At 44.7% G+C, this 23,032-nt stretch overlaps 1 protein-coding gene across 1 annotated transcript; it reads right to left on the bottom strand.

Annotated features, from left to right (window-relative positions):
- Positions 1-8,084: 8,084 nt before the first annotated feature.
- On the bottom strand, positions 8,085-14,088 carry BHLHE40 (basic helix-loop-helix family member e40). The gene is made up of 5 exons (XM_047096171.1): positions 13,501-14,088; positions 13,264-13,333; positions 12,898-13,005; positions 11,671-11,794; positions 8,085-10,389 (listed from the first exon to the last, which is right to left on the bottom strand). Exons 1-5 carry the CDS (start codon positions 13,578-13,580, stop codon positions 9,533-9,535), a joined length of 1,239 nt encoding a protein of 412 aa, XP_046952127.1. The 5' UTR covers positions 13,581-14,088; the 3' UTR covers positions 8,085-9,532.
- Positions 14,089-23,032: the final 8,944 nt, after the last annotated feature.

Here is a 23,032-nt window from a genome sequence, read left to right as displayed (position 1 = left end):
ATTTCCAAGACTACCTAGGAAGAATTCCATTCTTGTCCTTTTTTTGCACTTCATGATACATATCACAGACACAATACATGTTCGTTATTAAAAAAAAAAAGAAAATACACAAAAGCAAAAATTCTCAAAGTAACAATAACTCTAAGTGCTGCTAAGATGGTTAAAATTTTGCTATATTGTCTGCCAGACCTTCCTCTTATGCAATTATAACACAATTAATAATGATAATAATGATGATGATAACACTAATTTTCACTAACCCTGAGCAGAACTTCCTTTGTGCCAGAGACAGTTCTAAGCATCTTAGACATTTTGGCTAATTTAATCCTTACAGCAACTCAGCAGATTATTGCTGCCTTCATTTTTATGGGTACAGAAATTGAGGCAGAGAAAGAGAAAATTTAAAAGTATGGATGTTATTCTTTATTTTAAAAATAGGATCATTCTGAAGACAGTTTTGTGACCTACTTTTTCCCTTCACAATAAACATATTTTCCCAACATACTTTTTCATGGCTATTTAGTATTTCAGCATTTACACAAACCATAAATTACTCAGTTACTCAACCAGTCTTCTCTAGGTCATTTTTTCTGATTTTTTTTTTTTTACTATGACACAGAAATGCCCATCCTTGCAGCTAAATATATGAACACCTAATTAATAACTTCCTTAGAATAACTCCTAGAGATAGAATCACTTGGGCTGAAGATGTACATGTTCCAAGGCTTCTGACATCTTTTGCGAACTACCTCCCAGACAGGCAACTCTCCTGAGTTGCTAAAGGAATATTAACTATCACCGTTCATGGAAGACAGCTTTGCTAATACCCATCATAATGACAGCCGCTCATGCTACCAATCCAGCAATCCCGCTTCTGGGAGTTTACCCCATAAGTATTGTTGTACACATTCAAAATGATACGTGTATAAAATTACTCCTTGCAGCCCTGTTGGTAATAGTAAAATATCAGAAATAACCTAAATGTCCATAATAAGGAACTGGTCAATAAATGATAGTATAGCTATACAATGATATCCTGTGAAGTTGTGAAAAAGAATTAAAAGCCTCTCTATGTATTCATGGGGATAGCTGCCAAGACATAGTAAATTAAAAATAAGTGCAAAATGGTGTCGATAGCATGTTATTTTTTTTTTAATTTTTTTTAATGTTTATTTTTGAAACAGAGAGACAGAGCATGAACAGGGGAGGGTCAGAGAGAGGGAGACACAGAATCTGAAACAGGCTCCAGGCTCTGAGCTGTCAGCACAGAGCCCGACGTGGGGCTCGAACTCACGGACCGCGAGATCGTGACCTGACTGAAGTCGGACGCTTAACCGACTGCGCCACCCAGGCGCCCCTAGCATGTTATTTTTTAAGTTTATTTATTTATGTTTGAGACAGGGAGAACACAGGCATGAGTGGGGGAGGAGCAAAGAGAGAGGGGAGGAGAGAGCATCCCAAGCAGGCACGGAGCCTGATGCAGGGCTTCAACTCACAAACCATGAGATCATGACCTGATCAAAAGTCAGATGCTTAACCAACTGAGCCACTTAGGCTCGCCAGCATGTTATTTTTGTATGAAGAAACGATAGCCTGCGTTCATATTTGCACCTATAAACATAAATAAGCACTAAGATAAGTTAAAACAGTGTCTAGCTGCTTAGTTGTAAGTGGCTTTGGTGAGGCCAGGGGGACCGGATAAAAGAAAATGAATCAGGACAGGAGAGAAATTTTTTTCACTGATCTCTTTTTATGTTTTTAGATTTTGAAACCATTCTGTGCTTATACTCAGACAATTAGTCTTTAAAAATTGCCTTCTAGGAGATGTCAAGTGAAGTGTGTGCATTTTTGATAACTGTGTGTTTCTGGTGACTGTACAGTTTGAAATACTGCTTTTTTTAAATCAAGTTTTATAAAAAAAATAAAATAAATGGAAATTGTCTTCCAGTATTCTTAAATTATTTTAGGTATGATAATGCTATTGTAGTAATTTTTTAAAGAATGCTTACCTTTTAGAGATATATATTAAAATATTTATAAATGAAGTTATTTAATGTCCAGATTTGCTTCTAAATAATATATAAGCAGGGGAAGCAGATCAGTACATATATTACAGATGAAATTGATGGGGCATGACTTGATGATTGTTAAAGCCAAGTGATTGATACAAAGAGGGTTCATTATGCTCTTCTATGTATTTAAAAAAAATTTAATGTTTATTTATTTATTTTTGAGACAGAGAGAGACAAAGAGCATGAATGGGGGAGGGTCAGAGAGAGAAGGAGACACAGAATCCCAAGCAGACTCCAGGCTCTGAGCTGTCAGCACAGAGCCTGACATGGGGCTTGAACTCACGGACTGTAAGATCATGACCTGAGCCGAAGTAGGACGCTTAACCGGCAAAGCCATCCAGGCGCCCCACTTCTGTGTAATTTTTTAAAAAATAATTTATCGAAGGGCTCCTGGGTGGCTCAGTCAGTTAAGAGACCAACTTTTGGTTTCGGCTCAGGTCATGATCTCACAACTCGTGGGTTCGAGCCCTACATTTAGCTCTGCGTTGACAGTGTGGAGCCTGCTTGGGATTTTCTGTCTCCCTCTGTCTCTGCCCCTCCCTCTCTCTCTCTCTCTCTCTCTCTGTCTCTCTATCAAAAATAAACAAATAAACATTGAAAAATAATTTATCAAGGTGAGATTCACATAAAATTAACCATTTTAAAGTGGACAATTCGGTGGCACTTAGCATGTTCATAAACTTGTGCAACTACCCCATCTATCTAGTTCCAAAATATCTCCATCACTTCCAACTAAAACCGCTGTACCCATTAAGTATTTTTTTCCCCATTTCTTCCTCCCTCAAGCCCCTGGAAGCCACCAGTCTTTGTTCTGTCACTGTGGATTTATCCAGTCTCAATATTTTATGTAAATGGAATCACACAAGGTATGACTCTTTGTCTGGCTTCTTTTACTGAGTGTAATGTTTTTGAGGCTCATCCACATTTTAAGATATATCAGTACTTCGTTCCTTTTTAGTCTAATAATACATAGAGACCACATTTTATTTATCCATTCATCCACTGGTGAACATTTGGGCTGTTTCCACCTTTTGGCTATTGTGAGTAGTGTTGTTATGTGTGTGCATGTACATGTACTTTGTTGGAGTACCTGTTTTCAATTCTTTTGGGGACCTACCTAGGTGTGGACTTGCAGGGTTATATGGTAATTCTATATTTAACTTTTTGAGGAAGCACTAATGTGTTTCCCAAAGCAGCCGAAACATTCTACATTCCTGATAGCAGCATATGAAGGTTCCAATTTCTCCACATCCTCGACAACACTTGTTATTTTCCGTTTTGTTTTTTCTTCATTACAACCATCCTAGTGGGTGTGAAGTGATATCTCACTGTGGTTTTGATTTGCATTTCCCTGATGACTAATGATGTTGAGCATCTTTTCATGTGCTTCTTGGCCATTTGTATATCTTCTTTAGAGAAATGTCTATTCAAGTCCTCTGCCTATTTTTAAATTGGGTCATTTTCCTTTTTGTTGTTGCTGTCTACTTTTATATATGTTTTAAATGCTCCATAGTAAAAAAAAAAAAAAAGATGTAAAAATATTAGATATTTTATTTAAAACTTTAAAAAATGTTTGTTTTTTTTTTCTGGAAAGAGAGTACTTTTCCCTCTTTCTCGCCCCCACATGTGAATTCCCCAGAGACCCTTGCATAATCCCTATCTCCATATGCCATTCATAATGTGATTTCAAAAAACTATTTGTTCTTCAAACAAACAAATAAATAAGCATAAGTTTCTTCCCTTTTGCCTTTTCAAGGATGAATGGGGGATGGGAGAGCAGGGCTGGGGCTTAGGAGTAACAGAGGCTGGCTGTCCCTGCCACTTTGGCCTCAGCCTGGGGCTGACCCCCCCCCCCCCCCAGAAGCCTAGTAATTCATTCCCTGATGTCCCACCTCAATGTCTTTGCTAAGATTCCTCCGGGAAGGGAGGGTCCCATCTATAGCAGGAGAAACCTTCTGGGCCCAAATCCAGCGACATCACAAGACTGGATGGCCCAGCCGCGAGACAAGCATGTCAGTGGCTTCCATAGCCAATGGGAGAGGCTTCGCCCAGCTCATGTTCCCCTGTGGTAGTCGGGCCAAACAGATGGCTTGGGATAAACAGGGGGGTGGTGCTGGGTTGGGGGGGTGGGGTGGAGGTGGCTTTGAGTGGCCTTAGCCTCCCTCTGGATCCTAGAGAAAGAGGCAGGGGACATGAAGGCCATGCCTGAGGAATGGGCTATCGTTTGGTGCCTTCCAAACATGCGTGTGATGTTTTTAGCAGTGGAACTCTTGTTCGGACCAATCATTAAAATATATAAGTCAGAGAAGAAGGAAAGAGGGAGCAGCTCCAGCTGAAGAGGCAGTGAGAAGCCCAGAGCCTTCTCTCCCTCCATGCCACGTGGCACCTCTGGGAATTCTGGGTCTCAGGAGAACACTCCGATCCCGTTAACACATAGTCTTTATATGAAAGCACTTGGGAACTCAACACATTCTGTCTCTTTGAACCTTGCAGTGGGTTCCAGAGCCCTGAGGAGAAACTAATAGCAAGGCAAACTCCAACCAGAGATACTGGCTCTATTCTCCAAAGTGCGGTGGCCTCTTGCTTACCCCTCACCAGCCGAGCACTGGGGAAGTGGTCAAGGGCTGGAGAGACACGCTAAGGTTTGGGTGGGCTGAAGGAAGCTGAGAGGGACAGTGGGTGCAGTGGCCTGGTCTCCAAGCCTGCTCAGGTCCCCTTCTAGGGAGAGAGGGTGGAACTCAGTCTGCCTCCCTCTCTCCCTCCTTCCCTCTGGCAGAGCTGCCTTGGGCCCCAGGCATCTCTACCCTACCTCTCCTAACCTTAAGAGAGATGTGAGCACACCCCTATTCCCACCGCAGAAAATAGGACATAGAATTCCCTCAAACCCAGATCCTGATTCTCAGCACAATCAATCTGTAGGATGCCCCTAAATGTCCCCCAATTCCTGTGGGTTTCGTTCTTTAGAGAATGGGCCCATTTTATTTTTGTACTGCAGGATGGTATGTGGGGGCATTTGTAAGGAAACAAAGAGTTGGGCAAGTAACTTAACTCTCCGCGTTTGTTACGTCTTCTGCCCACGGGGGATCAGCGTACCTATTCCACGGGGCTGTTGTGAGGGTTACATGAGTTCATGCATATCCAAGCCCAGCAGTAGCTCAGTTTAGAAGCAGTTCCATACCAGAGAAAGGGCATGATACTTGCTGTCTCTTCCATGAAGTGTCACCTCAGATAAGGCATTTCCTCTCTCTGAGCTTCAGTTTTCTCATCTGTAAAATGGGCATATTAATATCTACCCTTCATAGTTACCAGAGGAAATAGAGATAATTCACACAAAGCGCTTAATATCGTGCTTGGCACAGGGAAAGTACTCAAAATATGGTAAGAACAGTTGTAATTATCACTACTTTTACTTTTATTATTATTACTATCATTTCACTAGAAGGGCAATGTGGGTTAAGCACATAGACACGGGAGTCAAACTGCCTGGGTTTAAATTCCACTTCACCTCTGGAGCTGTGCTACCTTATGCAAGTTACTTAACCTCTCTGTGCCTATATTTTTAAAAACCACATAAGGGGAATAATACTTGTACCTATCTCATGGAGTTGCTGCAAGAATTCAGTGATTGTATGTGGAGCGCTTTGAAGAGTGCCTGGCAAATTATAAATTCTACAAATGTGTTTGCTGTTAACAGTTCTGTTATTATTATTATTATTATTATTTATTATTATTATCAACAACCAAACTCTGAAAGTCTTCACCTTGGATCCGATTGACAGCCACAATGCAACATTAATGGTTTGGCAACTCAGAAGCTGTGTAACTTCAGGCAAATTACCTCCCCTCTCTGAGCCTGCTTTTATTTGTCTCCAAAATGCGAGTTGTAATACCACCTATAATGGTGCTTCTAGGTTGTTAGGCTTCATTAACGAGCGATGACCCGTGGGAAGCTCCTAGCTTGTAGTTAATTAGGCCCTTGTCCCAATGCCCTGACTAAATCCAGCTCCCCACCCCACCCCTGAGGGAAAGCGCTTGGATTCCTTCCTTCTGGGTGCGAAGGGGGGAGGGGGGGCTGCCCGGCACCCGCTGCCAGGCCCTATTCTGGGGGCCGAGCGATCCCGTGGCCGTGCCAAGCTTCCCCGGGGATCAGGTTTCTGCTGACGCGGTGCCAGGCACGTCTGCTTCCAGGAACCGGCAGCCGCATTTAGCCGCGGGCCGCACATGAAAGGGCTGCAGTCGGAAACGTGACGTTGTGTCAACAGGCGAGGCAGGTCAGCGCTGGGTGAGACCATCCCGGCAGGCCCGGAGGGTCACGCCCTGTCTGAAGGCGGCCAGATCCCAGGCCTGGGCTCCCCTGCCTCTCGCCACCTCTCTCCGGCCGCCTCAGAGCCCAGCACTTCACCCCCCCACACTCACACCCCTTTTAAACAGAGGCCCTCTTTGTACCCAATGGGCAAAGGACTGGGGTGGAAGCCTCTCCTCGCATCTCGCTCTGAGCTACTTGGAACCTGCTGCAACTGGGCTAGAAGGCAAGGCAAGGGCAAAGGGGGCAGAGGGACAGCTGCTACTTTTAGGGGTGTGCGACAGGGCAGGCTCGTGGGGGGGGTGGGGATTCTGGGCTGAGGATGTGTCTGAAGCCTCAAACCCTTTCTTAGTTGAGGTTGCTCCAACCACTTCCTTCAGTCCCCACAGCTACTCCTTGAGTTATGGCCCCGGAAAGAGAGAGAGGCATGCAAAACGAGTTTGGCCCTGGTGTCAACCCCATGTTCCATCTCCAGAATAAACTTGACTTGTTTGGGTTTTTACCAAAGAAGTCTAGCCAGAAAAGCCTAGCAATTCATGGAGGCATTTCAGGGGTTTAGCAGGTAGGAGAGCTGGAGGCCCAGGCCCTAAGGATCTAGGAGAAAGCGGGATTTCCAGAATTTGCCATCTGTCTTGCTGTAGAACATGTGAGAAGGGCTCAGGATCCTTATTTTACCTAATCAAGAATAGGCATGGAAGGGAGATGATGGGCCACCAGCTCATCTCTGGACGCCTTGTGCAGGGCTCCTTCCGTGACACCATGCTGCCTGGGGAGGACTGTGTTTTTTACAGCCTGCATTCTGCATCTCACACAGCCAGGCAACTCTCACTCTTGCCTGCTGGCTCATCAGATGGCAGGGAAGCAAAGTCCTGCCGGGCAGGTGGCGCCTTGACCTGGCTGAGAACTCCCTGGGGGCACGTTCCCCACTTAGGCTCCAGACACCCAGAGGGTTCTAGAAGACTCCTGTGCTTGGGGATCTGAAGCATGGCAAACCAGGCACTGGCCGTCAGGACATCCCTTAGAGGGAGAAGGGGAGAAGCAAAAATACTCGACCGGGTCATTTCCCACTTCTTTTCCCGTGGAATTTTTTTTTTTTTTCTCATAAGAGCGCTTGACTAAGGAACACCGATATTCATTCACGCACAAACACACCCAATGAGAGGAAGTCCAGGAAGGATGTAGAACATAATTATGGAATGTTGCCTTCAGCAGCAATAAGGCAGGATATGGCAAATCCATTAGACATTGCTAGACTCAAAAAAGTTAGACTGGCTTGGCAGAGGTACTATCCCCAGCACCAATTATTATTGCATAATAATCCATTAAATCTTTTCTCCATGTGCCTCCCCCTCCAGCAAGCTCCCCAGACTCTAAGGCCCAACCATCCCACATTTTGATTTTCTGTCAAGTTCTTAAGGACCGTGTCAAAAACAGGCTGGGGTGGGGGACAATGTACTTTTTTTTTGCTTAACTCTGAAAGGAGGCACAGGGTGACTATGAACCTCTAACAAGGGTTAGTTAAAAAAAACAAATTAAATATTTACCTACGAAATTGACCAAGTTTATTCTGTCTGATTGAATACGAGGCACATTAAAAGCTGAATGAAATGATGCCAAGATTAAGTAGTTGTTGCCTACAGCCAAAAGGGGAGGGCAGGAGACAGCCATATCACACGACTGAGCTATTTTTAAAGATGCAAAAGACCATCTTTCTCTTCCACAGGAAAAGGATTATTTTATTAAGTATTTTAAAACAACTACTTAACATTGACTCATAGATAAAAATATTTACAATTTCACACCTTCAGGAAGGTTCCAAAATATAAACACTGTACCTCTCCCTAGAGAAAAAAATTATTCTTCTCTTCAAAAACAGGGATACATTCATTTTTCTCACTTTGTAGATCAAGTAATTATACAAATAAACATCTGAAACATTTTCCTTTCAATATATTTATATAATATATATTTATAACAGTTTTACAAATAAAGGCAATGACTTTATACCAAAATAAAAACAGGAAAAGAAAAAGTTAAAACACGATCGGCGATCAAGCATAGTGCATTTTGAAAAGCTGGTGCAGGGCTAGCTGGACAAGTCAGAAAACAAGTACTCTGGACCAAAAATAAAACTTCTTTGAAGGAGGCAGAATCCTTTTTAGCAATAAGGACGCTCCCTATGCCGTCGGTGAGGGGAATTAGCCTGCAGAAAGGATCTTGCTGTGCCGAGAGCTGGTTAGGCCTTTAAGCTAAGCTTGGTGAAAAGCAGTTTTAAGGATAGAACTGAAACCCGAATCTAGCTCTGCTTGTTGAAGGTAGCAGTTTGTTACTTGGCTTTATGCATTTTGGGGGTACTGGAACTTAGGCACCTGCGTCTCTCAGACCCTGCTTTGGTTCTCCAGACAGCGAGATTGTTTTCTAGGTGAGACCTAGAAACAGGTGCCAGAGGCCCCAGGGACTCCTCCCTCTTTCCCTGGCAGCTCAGCTTTATCAGGGGGCCCTTTTCAGTTCCTTATTAAGCTAATCACTGCGAAAGCCTGAGTAGGGAACTACATTCTCTTTATTCATCAGAGGCAGGGGTGGGGGGCAGACCTGTAGAAATCTCCCCAAACCACTACCGTGCTATGCCAGTGTCTGCTACCTCACCGCTTAGCAGAAAGCTCAGTGTGGCTGCCCTCTCCCCACTTGGTGAGTCACGGCAACAATAAAAGGGAGAAGGGTGGGGTCATAAGAGCTGGCTGGGAACTGCGCTCTGGAAAGCCCTCTTTTGAAAGTACCTTTTTCTCAAAGCCACAGACCCGGCTCCCAAAATGAAGACTGACTCACAGACCAAGAGTCTGAAGCTTTTGAATATCCAGCTGATTTGTATGTTATCGGAGGGGGCTATTTTCTGGGTGGGGGAAAGTCCAGAGGTCTGCTACAATCCCCCCTATATCTCCTGATGTCAGGCAATCCTTCATATCTTCCCTATGCCAAAAGGAGCTTTAATGTTCTATACCAACCCACCAATGCACACGCGTGCATGTGCACACACATGCACCCCAATTCTCTCCATGCCTCAGATTATCTCAGCATACACACTAGAACAATCTTGCTGCAGTCACACTTTGGGGGGGGGGTGAAGTAGGGAGGAAAGAGAGCAGAGTGGCAGGGTCCCTTAGTCTTTGGTTTCTAAGTTTAAAGGGGGGATCTGCTTCAAAGCCTGGAGCAGGGCAGAAGAGTCGATGGCTGGATGGGCTGGCAAGGGAGAAGGGAGTCTCTGGGGCATGAGCAAGGGGGCTGAGATCTTGTCTGGGTTCATGAAGCTGGTGAGGGCTGCAGCAGAGGCGTTGAGGCCTGGGTACAACACTGGGACGGAGGTGGGATACCAGCACTTCTCCAGCATGGGTAAGTAGGCGGTTGCGGACGGCGGGATCAGATAGAAGGGCAGACAGAAGGGAGGTTGGTGTGGGTGTGGGCCCAGGAACGGGGAACTGATCAGGTCACTGCCAGTGAAATGGCCTTCATCATCTGACAGCTGCATTCTGCTCTTTTTCGTTGGTGGTTCTTCAGATTCTTGCTTAATAACACCGATCCTTTCTCCCATGGTGAACCTACGTCCATGATCACTTTTGAAGTACGGCTGCTCACCACGTAAGTCACTCTTCTCGGACTCTCCTCCATAGCCACTGTCTGTGTCCGTGTCACTGCCACTCTGCTCCCCACTCGAGTGAGCAAAAGTCCGCTGGATGACCGGCACACAGTTTTTCCCAGGGCCTTCGGAGCCTTTGGCTAGGGAGCTGGGTTTCTCCTTGAAGTCCATGGCTTTGGGAGCTGGGTCCGACAGCTTCCTGGAGGTACCACCCTGTAGCAGCTCTGAGACCACACGGTGCAGGTGGGTGACAAGCTGTGAAGACTTCAGGTCCCGAGTGTTCTCATGCTTGGCCAGGTACTGAAGCACCTCCCGGGCACACGTCTGGAAACCTGAGCAGAACATCTCTTGACCTGCTTCCACATTTCTCCCCGACAGCTCACCTGGATCAACACAGATCCAAAGGAAGACATTTCAGAAGGCCCTGTGGTTCAGCCGCATCCCATACCTCAAAGACTGAGAGCTTTCCTTTTTTTTAACAGCACCTGCTGATGTGTGTCCCTAACTCCAAAAGTAATCTCAGAAAAAATGTGGATTACACCGAGAAGTATAAATACAACAAAAATAACCCATCATCCTGCCACCCAGAGGTAAACTATGAGTTGTGATGGCTACATAATATCCCATCATAGAAACAGAACATAATTTATAGAGATGGACTATTTTCCCTCTTTTTCAATTTAGAGCTTATTCCCACATCCTCCTATGTTTATAACAAGAGTCATTTTACAGAACATCAACCCTACCATATTGCACAGAGACCAGTCAAAAAATGAGATGAAGAATAAAGGAACAATGTCCCCTAAGTAAGCTTATTTTCAATTATAAAAGTTACAGCCATGCTGGGATCTTTACATTTCAAAGCTATTTCAAAGCCTTTTCCATGTATTCTATCCCCAACCCCCAAGAAATTAGGTATGTTCATCTTCCTATTTTCCATGAGGGAACTGGCAGAAAAAAAGCACTTGCTAGGTTTTGGGGATTGTCATCATACTAGTCTTGGAAAGATGGGGAGAAGAATGGAACGAGGCAGTGGGTAGAAGAACTTCTCCCCAGTCCGTTCAGTATTATTTGGAACGGGTGAAACTAGAAGGTTACAAGGTGACGGTGATTCTCTGGAAGTCAGTAGAAACTAATGATGAAACTTCAGTGGTTTCATTAGATTGTGCAACGCACCGAGATACCTAGTGGCTATTCAGGGAACCACATGAAATGCAGGAAAAACTCCTGCTGTCATCCTGCCAGGATCATACCACACACGGAGTGATAAGGAAGTACAGAAACAGGAAAACACTGGGGCATACCCATGATTTATTCTCCAGTGAAAGAGGACGAAGAAGACCGACTGTAAAACACCCATGATACAAATTAGAGGTGCCTTGGCATTTTAAACAGGAGGGGGAAAATGTCCCAGAACCCAGAAACCCTTAAACCAAAATGCCACAGAAATATTTTATCATTTGACTAATACCTATTCATGCCAGGTGGCACACAGCAACATTCCAAATGAAAAGTCTGACCTTTTAGGAGAGATAAAATGACATCTCCCCCGACGAATGTGCATAAGCAATTTGTTGTAGGAATGTTTCTTATACCAGATGTTGAGCCCACAGGCTATTTGCGCTACAACTCTTAGGTGATGGTAACCAGACTCGGGCACTCACCAGCTTGTAAACCGCTCTGCAGGGCAATGATTTTCTGCTGCTGCTGATCAATTAGGTTTGTTAGTGCTTTCACATGCTTCAACGTAAGTTCAAGAACCACTGCTTTTTCCAAGTGACCCAAAGTCTGGAATAAAAAGAGCCTTAGTCAGCAGTGAGCTTTGAGAAGTCCCACCTCTGGGACACTTATTAGCAATGGGAAACATCTCTAAAGGGAAAAAGAAAAAAAAAAAAAGAAAGAGAAAGAAAGAAGGAAAGAAGGAAAGAAGGAAAGAAGGAAAGAAGGAAAGAAGGAAAGAAAGAAAGAAAGAAAGAAAGAAAGAAAGAAAGAAAAAGAAAAAGGAAGGAAGGAAGAAAGAAGGAAAGAAAGGAAGAAAGGAAGAAGAAAGAAAGAAACAGCCTTTCCTGGTTGACTACATTTAGTTTTAAGTTTGGAGATGATGTTTTTAAAAAGTGTGTGTGTATACGTCAATACATATGCACACACTTCTGATTAAAGAGTAAAAAAGAAGTGTCATTTATCTTTGGAGGCATTTTGGAAGAGGCAGCTACATCAGCTCTGACAGATAAATTTCTCCAGCAGCCACTGCTGACCTTAACTCAGGGGAATCCGGAGATAACATTTCTCTGCCGTGGTGTCAACCTGAGGAGGGACTTCTACCGTGTCTGGCAGCCAAGAGGCTTCCCCTAGCTTCTTTCCTGACACCCTTTCATAACTTGCAGCTCATCCAGCCTTTTACTTCCTCCTTAAATACATTTTTTTCCCCTTTCCCCAACCAAAGGCTGCCAAGCCGTTGGCTACTGACAAGAAAGGACAGGACATAGAAATCACGCACCAAAAACAAGTCCTCTTTATTTTTAAAAAGGAAAAGGTGGCGAGAAGGGGGTAAATAAAATCTGTGTGTTGCTTGGTTTTACCCAAGTCAGCAAAACTAAAAAACCCTGAAAATCACCAGAAAGGAAAGTCTTAGACTCTTGAAAACGAAGGCTAGTTGGTATTGGAGCCAACTTGGAGAAGCCCAAGTGGTTCTCACTTCATTTGCTGAGGACGCCAGAAAATTCCAGGGCTGGGGAAGGGTACCCCCAAACAGAGCCACCCGCCAGCTCCGAGCCGGCCATCTGCTCTGCAGTTCCCTGAGGGGCCTGCAGGCGGCGAGTGACCCCCCCCCCCCCCCCGCCCGCCCTCTGGGCAGAAGAGCTGCCTTGGAGAGGGGCCAGCTTCTCACTTACTGTAAGTTTGAGATGTTCGGGTAGGAGATCCTTCAGCTGGGCGATGCACTCGTTAATCCGGTCACGTCTCTTTTTCTCGATGAGCCGGTGCGGCAGTTTGTAGGTCTCCTGCGAGGCGCACGGGGAGGCGGTGGGCGCCAGACCAAGCGGGTAGTGAAGCCCCTCTCCTCCCTCACCCGGCAGCGGGATAAGAGTTGGGGCAGCGAAGTCACACCCAGAACCACTTTCTGTCCCTTCTTCTCCAAGCATTTAATAGAACCACCGATCCCACACCGTGCATACCCCCGCCAAGCTCAAAGTGAGAAAACTTTTCTTGGAAACTGCGCGCGCCAGGGGCTGGGGTCCCGAGAGGTGCGGTGTTCTTACCTTGCTGTCCTCGCTCCGCTTTATTCCCCTCTTCGACTTGAACACTTGGTACATGTGGGCAAAATCCATCCTGCAGGGAGAGGGGCCAGGTAGGGTCGTGACTTTGCGTGCGCACAGGCTGCAGGAGCCCTGGCGTGTAAGAGCCCCCGGATGCGCCCGAAGCTGCTCCGAGTTGAGAGCGGCGCAGAACGTAGGGTTGGAGCCGAGGCTTGAAGGCGCCAGGGAGTGCCAACTTACCCAGGTAGGTCTCCGGGCTCCAGTCCTGGAGCTTTGGGCAGGCAGGCAGGGGGCGGTTGCGCGCTGGGGATCCGCTCCATGGCGCGGCGAGCCGGGGCCACTGTGCACTCCTGTCTGCAGTAGCGGAACGTCGGGGTGAGGACTGTCCTGCAAGGGGCTTCCGGGAGGTCTCTCCGCAAGGGTTCCTCTGAGTCTGAGCTCTGAAATCCGCTGGGCTGCGGGGCGCTGCGGCTTTGAGGTGCTGCTTCAGTTGGGGGCGTGCATGGTGTCCCCGCGGCCTCTGGCTCCGGCTCTGCGCACAGACTGGCGGTGTGTGCTCCCTGCGCCGTCTGCGCGGTGCGAGCCAAGTGAATGAGAAGTGGGGCGGGCGGGGAGGCGGGAGGGAGCGCGGAGGGGGGGGCGGTTAGGGCGGAGGGGGGTGGGGGGGCGAGCTGAGGAGTAATGGAGAGGCTGCGGGCTGGGTTAAATGGGAGCGAGTGGGTGGGTTGGAGCTACGTGTTCTACCCTGTGACTCCAGGCACGTCTGGCCGCTGCCAGGGAGGGAAGGAGCGACCTGCCCGCCCTCCCCCGGCTTCATCACATGAGTCTCACGTGTTGGACAACGCTCCCGCGGCTGCGAGGGAGCCCCCACCCCCAGCCCCGGCCCCCAGGTGTCTGCGGCTGCGGCTGCCTTTCCCCGAAGAGGGGGTGGCAGCGCGGCCCGGGTCCTGCCCAGCCGGGTGGGGGGCGCGGAAGCTGGAAGGGGCCGGGGAGCCGCTGGGGCCGGGGGGGGGGGTGGTTAGTAACGTGGGCGAACCTGCCCCAGGGAAATGAAGTAAGTTCCCGTCTCCTGGGAGGGAACGGGGGAGGACGGATCCGCCCGCGTCTGACTCAAGCCGGGAGAGGAATATCCCCTCGCTCGCTCCAGCCCAACCCTCTTCCTCCTCCCCCGCCCGGCCGGCTCCGAGGAACCGGCGCGCAGCGGAGGGAGGCGCCCGGCCCCCCTGCCTTCCCCAGAGGCTGGTGTTTCTTTCCGTCCCGGCTTCCCCGCCCCCACCCCTCAGCCGGGCGTCCAGGAATTGCCCGCCGTGGGGAGGGGCCTAGGGGCGGGGCGGATGTCACCCCATGGGAAGCGGGCAGCCAGCCAAGCGCAGGGGCAGCCGAGGCCGCCGCCGAGCACGCTGCGCGCACCTGACCGCCGAGCGTGTGCTCCACGGGCCCCTCGCTCCCCCGGAGCTTCGCTCCTGGGTGCAGCCGGCGGGCACCCTCTTGCGCGTACCCCCTGGGTGTCCCAGTGCCCATCTCCACCCGACTTCGACAAGTCCAACGCTGAAAGATACCGGGCGCCGTGCCCTGCGTTCCCTCCCTCCCCTGCCCTCCCCAGAGCAGAGGCTCCCGGGTCGCCTCCCCTCCGGCTGCAACGTTACACAACTGCGGCGGCGACGCCTGCCCCGCAGCAGCACGGGGCGTGACGCTTCACGTGGCCGGGGCTCGGCCTCAGGGCAGTCGACTGCGAGCCCCTCTGCGCCGGCCATGGGCCGGAGACCCCGGGGACCGGGACGCTGTGTGCCCGCCAGGGTGGGCCATCCCTCCGCCTGCCAGGAGCTTGGGCGGCGCTGTTGGCGGTCTGCACCCAGAGCGGGAGGGAAGAGAGAGACTAGGACAAACTGTCCATCACATTGAAATCCTAGCATTCATTCAGTGGATACACATTTGCTGAGCCCCCTACTCTGTGCCAGGCGTTGTGCCCGTTGCTAGAGATACTGTTGGGAGTCCAATAGAGTCCACCCTTGAATTTACAGGAGCCTCTGGAAAGAGGATAAATTGGGCAATGAGGGGAAGGCGGCCCTGGGAAAATTATAGAGGTGCCAGTGGCAGAGAAAAAAAGAGAAGTTTGTTTTGTTTTCAAATTTTATTTAATACGGACCAAGATGCCTTGGAAGAGGAGGAGGGGGAAGAAGCTAACCCATTGCCCTCAGCTTGGCGCAGAAAGGCCTCCCGCAAGGGGCCCCAGACCTCTGCAATGTGCGCGGGCGGGGGCCCCCACCTACCTCCGCCGGCAAAGTCCGGTCTCTGTGACCTTCTAACTCAGCCTGGAGCAGGGAAAACAGCTGAAACTCCAAGCCCGCGGTGTGAGCCGCGCTGATGCAGTCAGAGGAGGGAGCCAGTGGAAATTCATGACTAAAATAAGGCCTGGCTGGGGATTTCACTGACCTCTGTGCTGCCCTGCCCTGCAAGTTCGGGGAGTTGAGAGATGACTGTAAGCCGTTCCCACCGCGCCTCGGGTCAGTCACCCCGCTGCTGAGTGGCCTGGCTGTGGGAAGGATTGAAAAAAAACGGGGTCGCCGCTGGGACTGGGTGAAGTTTAGCCTGGGGCGCAGTTTGGGGGTGTCAGTCTTAATTGGCAGTGTCCTTGACAACCTAGAGAACTGGGATTCACACTTTGACCAAACTGGGAGTGGATTTCCTCCAGGTCGCTTTGGAGAGCTCCCACTTCCTGTTTATGTTTCACAAGCGTCGAACTCATTAGCAAGTGTGAGAAATGCCTCCTTTTCTAGCTGCTAACTGGCTTGTGACCTCTTTTGGGGGCTCAGGGATCCTTCCTTCGCAGAATGTACTTTTGCTGGTTTCTGTTGTCGGCCATCTTTAGGGAGGGAATGACGGCACTCAACTTCCTGCCAGGAGGTGGGCAGCAGAGAAGGAGAAGGAGGGGACTGGCCTGCCCTGGGTTTGTGCTTTCAATCTAGGGCGACCTGCTTCATTGTGACTTTAGTACGGGTGAAGAATTGTCATGACTGCATCAAAACCACAGTTCCATCAGGAAAGAAGCACTAGGGGAGGAAGGAACACTTGTCCCTGAGCTGTCATATACGCCGCGCACCCCGTGCCAGTCGTGAACTCAAACATTTGAGCTTCCAAGCCTCAATGTCATTCTTAGATGCTTTGATGTTATCAATACTTTTTGTCCTTACCCGTTCTACAGTTGGAAATAACAAAATGTATGCATTTCCTACTTTTTGTATCAAATGTATTCTCAAGCTTCAAGAAATATCTCAAGAAAAAAAGAAGGAAAGGGAGAGAGAGAGGTGGGGGGAGATGGGGAGGAAGAGAAGTGGGGAGGAGGAGAAGTGGGGAGGAAGAAAGGTGGGGGGAGGGAAGGAAGGAAGGAAGGAAGGAAGGAAGGAAGGAAGGAAGGAAGGAAGCAAAGGATCTCCAGCCTACCAAAGCTTTTCTTCTCTCAATAGCTTGTGATTATTTTTTCATTAATAAACAAAATAATTCCTTCCCAGCCTGTGTCTTTACACCTTGGAAAATCTTAAACTTTCATTCTGTCAGCTTTTGTAGATACTTGTTTAATGCTGTTGTAGTTTTTAGACTGTCTGTAAAAACTTTGGTCTATGTTAATTCATTTACTCACCACCACCTTATAAGGCAGCTATTAGCTCATTCTTACATTGATTTAACACAGCTTTATTGAGAACCACTATATGCCAGGCATTGAATTATGTCCTAGGAATACGTGTGTGTCCTCTTAAGGAAATTGAGGCTCAGGGAGGTTAAATAACCTGCCCCAGAGGGTTAGATCTGGAATTAGACCCTAGGTTTGTTTGGCTTCAAAGCCTGTACTCTTAATCACTACATTCTTGGCTGCTTGGTAGGGTTGTATGTGTTGTGTACTGTTCAACTCTAGGGGGAGCCATTCACATCACAGTCTGTGTGAGAGCACCCTCTAGAGTTGTGCATTATAACATTGAGCAGCTGCACTGGGTAATGGTGACATTTTGTAGCTCTCCCCTCTGTTTTGTCTCTTTTACATGTAGAGGAAACATAATTTTGTACAGAGAAGGACAAGAGTCTCCTTTTATTTTCCTACTGAGACTCAGCATTTTGAAGGTATGATGCTGTGTGTTGGGAAGAGTCTGTACTGTTACCAGGTTCCTTCCTGTGTAAGAAGTTGGAGCTCATAGCCTCCTGCATTTACCCACACCTTTTTTGCTCAGATATCATCACTTTTTGCCTATTTATGAATCCTCAAATTTTTAAAATCACATTTCACATATCACATTTTTATACATCATGATCCAATAAACACACAAAAACACACACACTTTAAGTACATTTAAGCATAAGGCAGCCAAGTCCAGGGCAGGGCTATAACAATAAGTCACCACTACCCTCTCTCTCTTACTCCTGAGTAACCATTGCTAACTTAAAGAAAAACTTAAACCATTTAAGAAGAAGCCAGCTCAGTGTATTTCAGACATAAATTTTACAAAACAAAATTCCCTTGATATATGAATTCTGGTATTTGCTAGTCTACTCAATTTTATTTAAAAAGTATTCTGGTCTTTACTTAACAAATTGATTTTACAACTCACCAGCAAATCCTAACCTACAGTTTGAACCTACAGTTTGAAAACATGCTCTTTCCACTAGTGATGTATTGTAATTTTAGCTGGTTCCCAACAGAAAGAAGTCAATAGCATTTGTATATCTGAAGATCTTTCAAATCACTTGTAAAAATGTTACATAAGGCTGCTGGCCCTGGTTGAATTCAATGTTATAAATGTCTCCATTCAGGATATCTTGCCTTATGCTCAAATGTAGGAGTAAAAATATTCAGAGTTTCATCAATGCATATAATGTTATATGTTGATGAAATGTAGTTCCTTCGTTCAGTGAAGGAAGTTTTCTTCTATTGCTAGAGCTCTGTGAGAGTTTATCATGAAAGGAGGTTGAATTTGTCAAATGCTTTTTCTGCATCCAATGAGAAATTCGTATGGTTTTTCTCTTTCATTTTGTTAATATCATGAGTTACGATACTTTTGAATGTTAAGCCAACCTTGAATTCCTGAAGAAGTCTATCTTGATCAGTGTATTATCCTTACTTTTATTTCCAGATTTGCTTTGCTTTGCTAATATTTGCTGGGGATTTTTGTGTCTATGATTGTGAAGGATATACATCCGTAGTTTTTCTTTTCTCATAATCTTTGTCAGGTTTTAGTATCAGAGTAATGCTACCCTCATAAAATAAGTTGGGAAATATTCCTTCTCTTTTTTGTAAGACCTGATGTAGGATTGGTACTGCTTCTTTCTTACATACCAGGAGAAGATTCCTGGGCCTGGAATTTTCTTTGGGGGAAGGTTTTTACTATGTATACATTTTCTATAATACGTGTCAGATATATACTTTTTGTTTTTTCTCAGTTGGTAATTTTTGTTTTTTAAGGAATTTGTCTATTTCACTGGAATTTGTCAATATGTTGGTATAAAGTTTTATCCTTTTAATGTCTATATGATCTATAGTGATAAACACTTTTTACTCTTAAAAATTTTTTTGTTAATTTGTGTTTCCTTTTTTTTCCTTGATCATCTTGCTAAGAGTTATATCAGTTGTATGAATCTTTACAAACATCCAAATTTTGATTTTGTTGATTTTCTCTATTGTTTGTTCATTTTATATTTGATTAATTTTCTTTCTTTTTCTTATTCTCTTTCTTCTAGCTATTTTGGATTTCATTTCCTCCAATTTTTCTAGTTTCTTGTGATGTAAGGTAATATCACTGATTTTAAACCTTTCTTCTTAATAAGTATTTAAAGCTAAAATTTTTCCTCTAAGCACTGCTTTCACAGAACCCCACAATAGTGGGATTTGTGTTTTACTTATCATTCAGGTGCAAATATGTTCTAATAGTTATTATCAGTCTTCTTTGACTCATAGGTTATTTAGAAGGGTATGTTTAATTCCCAAATCTTTGTGAATTTTTCAGATAACTTTTTTCTTTCTCTTTTGAAGTAATTATAGAATCATAGAAAGTTACAATAATAATACAGAGAAGTTGTATGCATCCTGCACTCATCCTGCACTCATCCTGCTTGGCACCATTTTACTGTCTATAATACAATGTTAAAACAAGGAAATTAGTATGGGCACAATCTACCGACAGTTTTCAGATTTCACCCATTTTACATGCACTCACGTGTGTGTGTGTGTGTGTGTGTGTGCGTGTTTCTAGTTCTATGAAATTGTTATCACATGCATAGATTAATGTAACTACTGCCACCATCAAGATGCAAAACTATCCTATTACTACAAAGTCCCCTCATGCTATCCCTTTGTAGTCATACTCATTCCTTTCTCCTCCCATATCTCTAATGTTTGACAACCATTAATCTGTTCTCCATCTCTATAATATTCTCATTCTAAGAATGATACATAAATGGAATCATACAGTATTTAACCTCTGGGGTAAAATTTTTTTTCTGCTCAGCATAATCTCTTGAGATCCATCCAAGTGGTTATGTGTATCAGTAGTAAGTTTTGATGAGTGGTATTTCATGATATAGCATGGATTGTTTACCCATTCACCCACGGAAGGACAGTTGACTTGTTCCCGTTTTTTGTTATTAAAAAACTGTGAATATTTTCTTTTTTATTTTATTTAATCTATTTTTAAAATTTACATCCAAGTTAGTTAGCATATTGTGCAACAATGATTTCAGGAGTGGATTCCTTAATGTCCCTTACCCATTTAGCCCATACAGCCCCTCCAGTAACCCTCTGTTTGTTCTCCGTATTTGAGTCTCTTATGTTTTGTCCCCTTCCCTGTTTTTATATTATTTTTGCTTCCCTTCCCTTATGTTCATCTGTTTTGTATCTTAAAGTCCTCATATGAGTGAAGTCACATGATATTTGTTTCTCTCTGACTGACTAATTTAGCTTAGCGTAATACCCTCTAGTTCCATATATGTAATTGCACATGGCAAGATTTCATTCTTTTTTATTGCCAAGTAATACTCCATTGTATATATATACCATATCTTCTTTATCCATTCAGCCATCGATGGACATTTGGGCTCCTTCCATACTTTGGCTATTGTCGATAGCGCTGCTATAAACATTGGGGTGCATGTGCCCCTTCAAAACAGCACACCTGTATCCTTTGGATAAACACGTAGTAGTGCAATTGCTGGGTCATTGGGTAGTTCTATTTTTCATTTTTTGAGGAACCTCCAAACCGTTTTCCAGAGTGGCTGCACCAGCTTGCATTCCCACCAACAATGCAAAAGAGATCCTCTTTCTATGCATCCTCGCCAACATCTGTTGTTGCCTGAGTTGTTAATGTTAGCCATTCTGACAGGTGTGAGGTGGTATCTCATTGTGGTTTTGCTTTGTATTTCCCTGATGATAAGTGATGTTGAGCATTTTTTCATGTGTCTGTTGGCCATCTGGATGTCTTCTTTGGAGAAGTGTCTATTCATGTCTTTTGCCCATTTCTTCCCTGGATTGTTTGTATTTTGGGTGTTGAGTTTGAGAAGTTCTTTATAGATTTTGGATACTAACCCTTTATCTGATATGTCATTTGCAAATATCTTCTCCCATTCCTTTGGTTCCCTTTTAGTTTTGCTGATAGTTTCCTTCGCTGTGCAGAAGCTTTTTATTTTGATGAGGTCCCCATAGTTCATTTTTGCTTTTGTTTCCCTTGCCTCTGGAGACGTGTTGAGTAAGAAGTTGCTGCGGCTGAGCTCAAAGAGGTTTTGCCTGCTTTCTCCTCGAGGATTTTGATGGCTTCCTGTCTTACATTTAGGTCTTTCATCCATTTTGAGTTTATTTTTGTGTATGGTGTAAGAAAGTGGTCCAGGTTCATTTTTCTGCATGTCGCTGTCCAGTTTTCCCAGCACCACTTGCTGAAGAGACTGTCTTTATTCCATTGAATATTCTTTCCTGCTTTGTCAAAGATTAGTTGGCCATACGTTTGTGCTCCATTTCTGGGTTCTCTAGTCTGTTCAACTGATCTGAGTGTCTGTTTTAGTGCCAGTACCATACTGGCTTGATGATTACAGCTTTGTAATACAACTTGAAGTCCGTCTACTGTGAATAATTTTCTACACATGTTTATGTGGACATAAGTTTTCTTCTCTGAGATAAATGCCCAGGAGTATAATTCCTGGGTCATATAGTAATTTATGTTTAGTTTGTAAAGAAACTGACCAACTATTTACTGGAGAGGCTATACCATTTTATCTTCACAATTGCAAGGAATGAAAGATCTAGTTTTTCTTTATCCCTACCAACATTTGCTGTTGTCACTAGTTTTAATTTTAGCTTGTCCAAATAGGTGTGTAATGCCAAATATCTTTTTTATGTTGGTTTCTACTTTATTACTATTGGGTCAGAAAACATACTCTATTAGATTTTAATTCTTTGACATTTATGAAGATGTCTTTCATTACCCAGCATATAATCTATCTTGATGAATGTTCCCTGTGGGTTTGAAAGAATGTGTATTCTGTAATTGGGTGCAATATTTTGTCAAGTCGGTGTTTTATTGAGTTGGTTGACAGTGCTATTCAAGTATACCTCTCTACTGATTTTTTTTTTCTCTGTGTGTCCTGAAATTACTGAGACAAGAGTATTAAAATCTCTTCAACTATGAGTGAAGATTTGTCCATTTCTGTCTTTTTTTTCTTTATACGTTTTGGAACTCTGTTATTAGTTGCAAATATGTTTAGGATTGATATGTCTTCTCAATGATTGTATTCTCATCATTAAAATTTTTTCCTCTTTTCTTCCAGTATTATTCTTATTCTTAAGTCCAGTATTATTCTTTTATCCTTGTCTGATATTAATATAATTACATAAGCTTTTTTTTGTTTGTTTTTTTTAAGTAGGATCCACACCCAACATGGGGCTTGAATTCATGACCCATGATCATAAGTGGCGTGCTATACAGACTAAGCCAGACAGGTGCCCCCACACTGGCTTTTTTATACTTAGTGATTGAATGATATATGTTTCTCTACCCTTATGCTTGCAATATGTGTCTTTATAATTGAATTATATATTATTAAGCCACATGTTGCTTTTATATCAGCCTGACAATCTTGGCCTTTTTATTGCAGTATTTAATATATTCATATTAGAGGTAATCATTAATACAGTTGGGTTTAAATCTCCCATCTTGATGTTTATTTTCTATGTGCCCTATTTATTCTTTGTTTCTGTTTCTACTTTTCTACCTCCTTTGGGTTTATTGCATTTTTGAAGCATTCCATTTTATCTCCTGTTTTTAAGTATACTTCTTTGTGGTATATTCTAGTGGCTGTTCCTGAGCAGTGGTTCTTAAACTGTACATACTTTAGAAAACAGCTGGAGGTCTTATTAAAATATAGATTTCTGGGCCATACCCCCAGAGTTTCTTACTCAGTGGGTCTGTGATAGAGCTCAAAAATTTGCATGTCTGAAAACATAAGAGACTCTTAAATATAGTGAACTAACAGAGGGTTGCTGGAGGGGTTGTGGGAGGGAGGATGGGCTAAACGGGGAAAGGGCATTAAGGAATCTACTTCTGAAATCATTGTTGCACCATATGCTAACTAACTTGGATGTGAATTTAAAAAAAAAATTTGCATGTCTGCTAAGTTCTCAGATGCCAATGACGATGTGTATCTGGGGACCATACTTTGGTAATTTCTGCTGTAGAGATTATACTCTATCTTTAAGTTATCACAATCTATGTTCAAATAACATGCTGACAAATACTATTATACA

This window comes from Lynx rufus, unplaced genomic scaffold, assembly GCF_022079265.1.
Source record: "Lynx rufus isolate CCGP_SWC_20201006 ecotype Redwood Valley unplaced genomic scaffold, mLynRuf1.p SCAF_4, whole genome shotgun sequence".
Taxonomy (NCBI): Eukaryota; Metazoa; Chordata; class Mammalia; order Carnivora; family Felidae; genus Lynx; species Lynx rufus.
The sequence above is the reverse complement of the archived record's forward strand: the minus strand, read 5'-3'. Positions and strand labels throughout refer to the sequence as shown.

Coding starts and splice junctions, on each gene's coding strand:
- BHLHE40 (XM_047096171.1), bottom strand. CDS start 13,580: ATGGAGCGGATCCCCAGCGCGCAACCGCCCCCTGCCTGCCTGCCCAAA. Junction 13,006..13,263: donor AGCGGAGCGAGGACAGCAAG/GTAAGAACACCG, acceptor TGCGCCTCGCAG/GAGACCTACAAACTGCCGCA. Junction 11,795..12,897: donor CCGAACATCTCAAACTTACA/GTAAGTGAGAAG, acceptor TTTTTATTCCAG/ACTTTGGGTCACTTGGAAAA.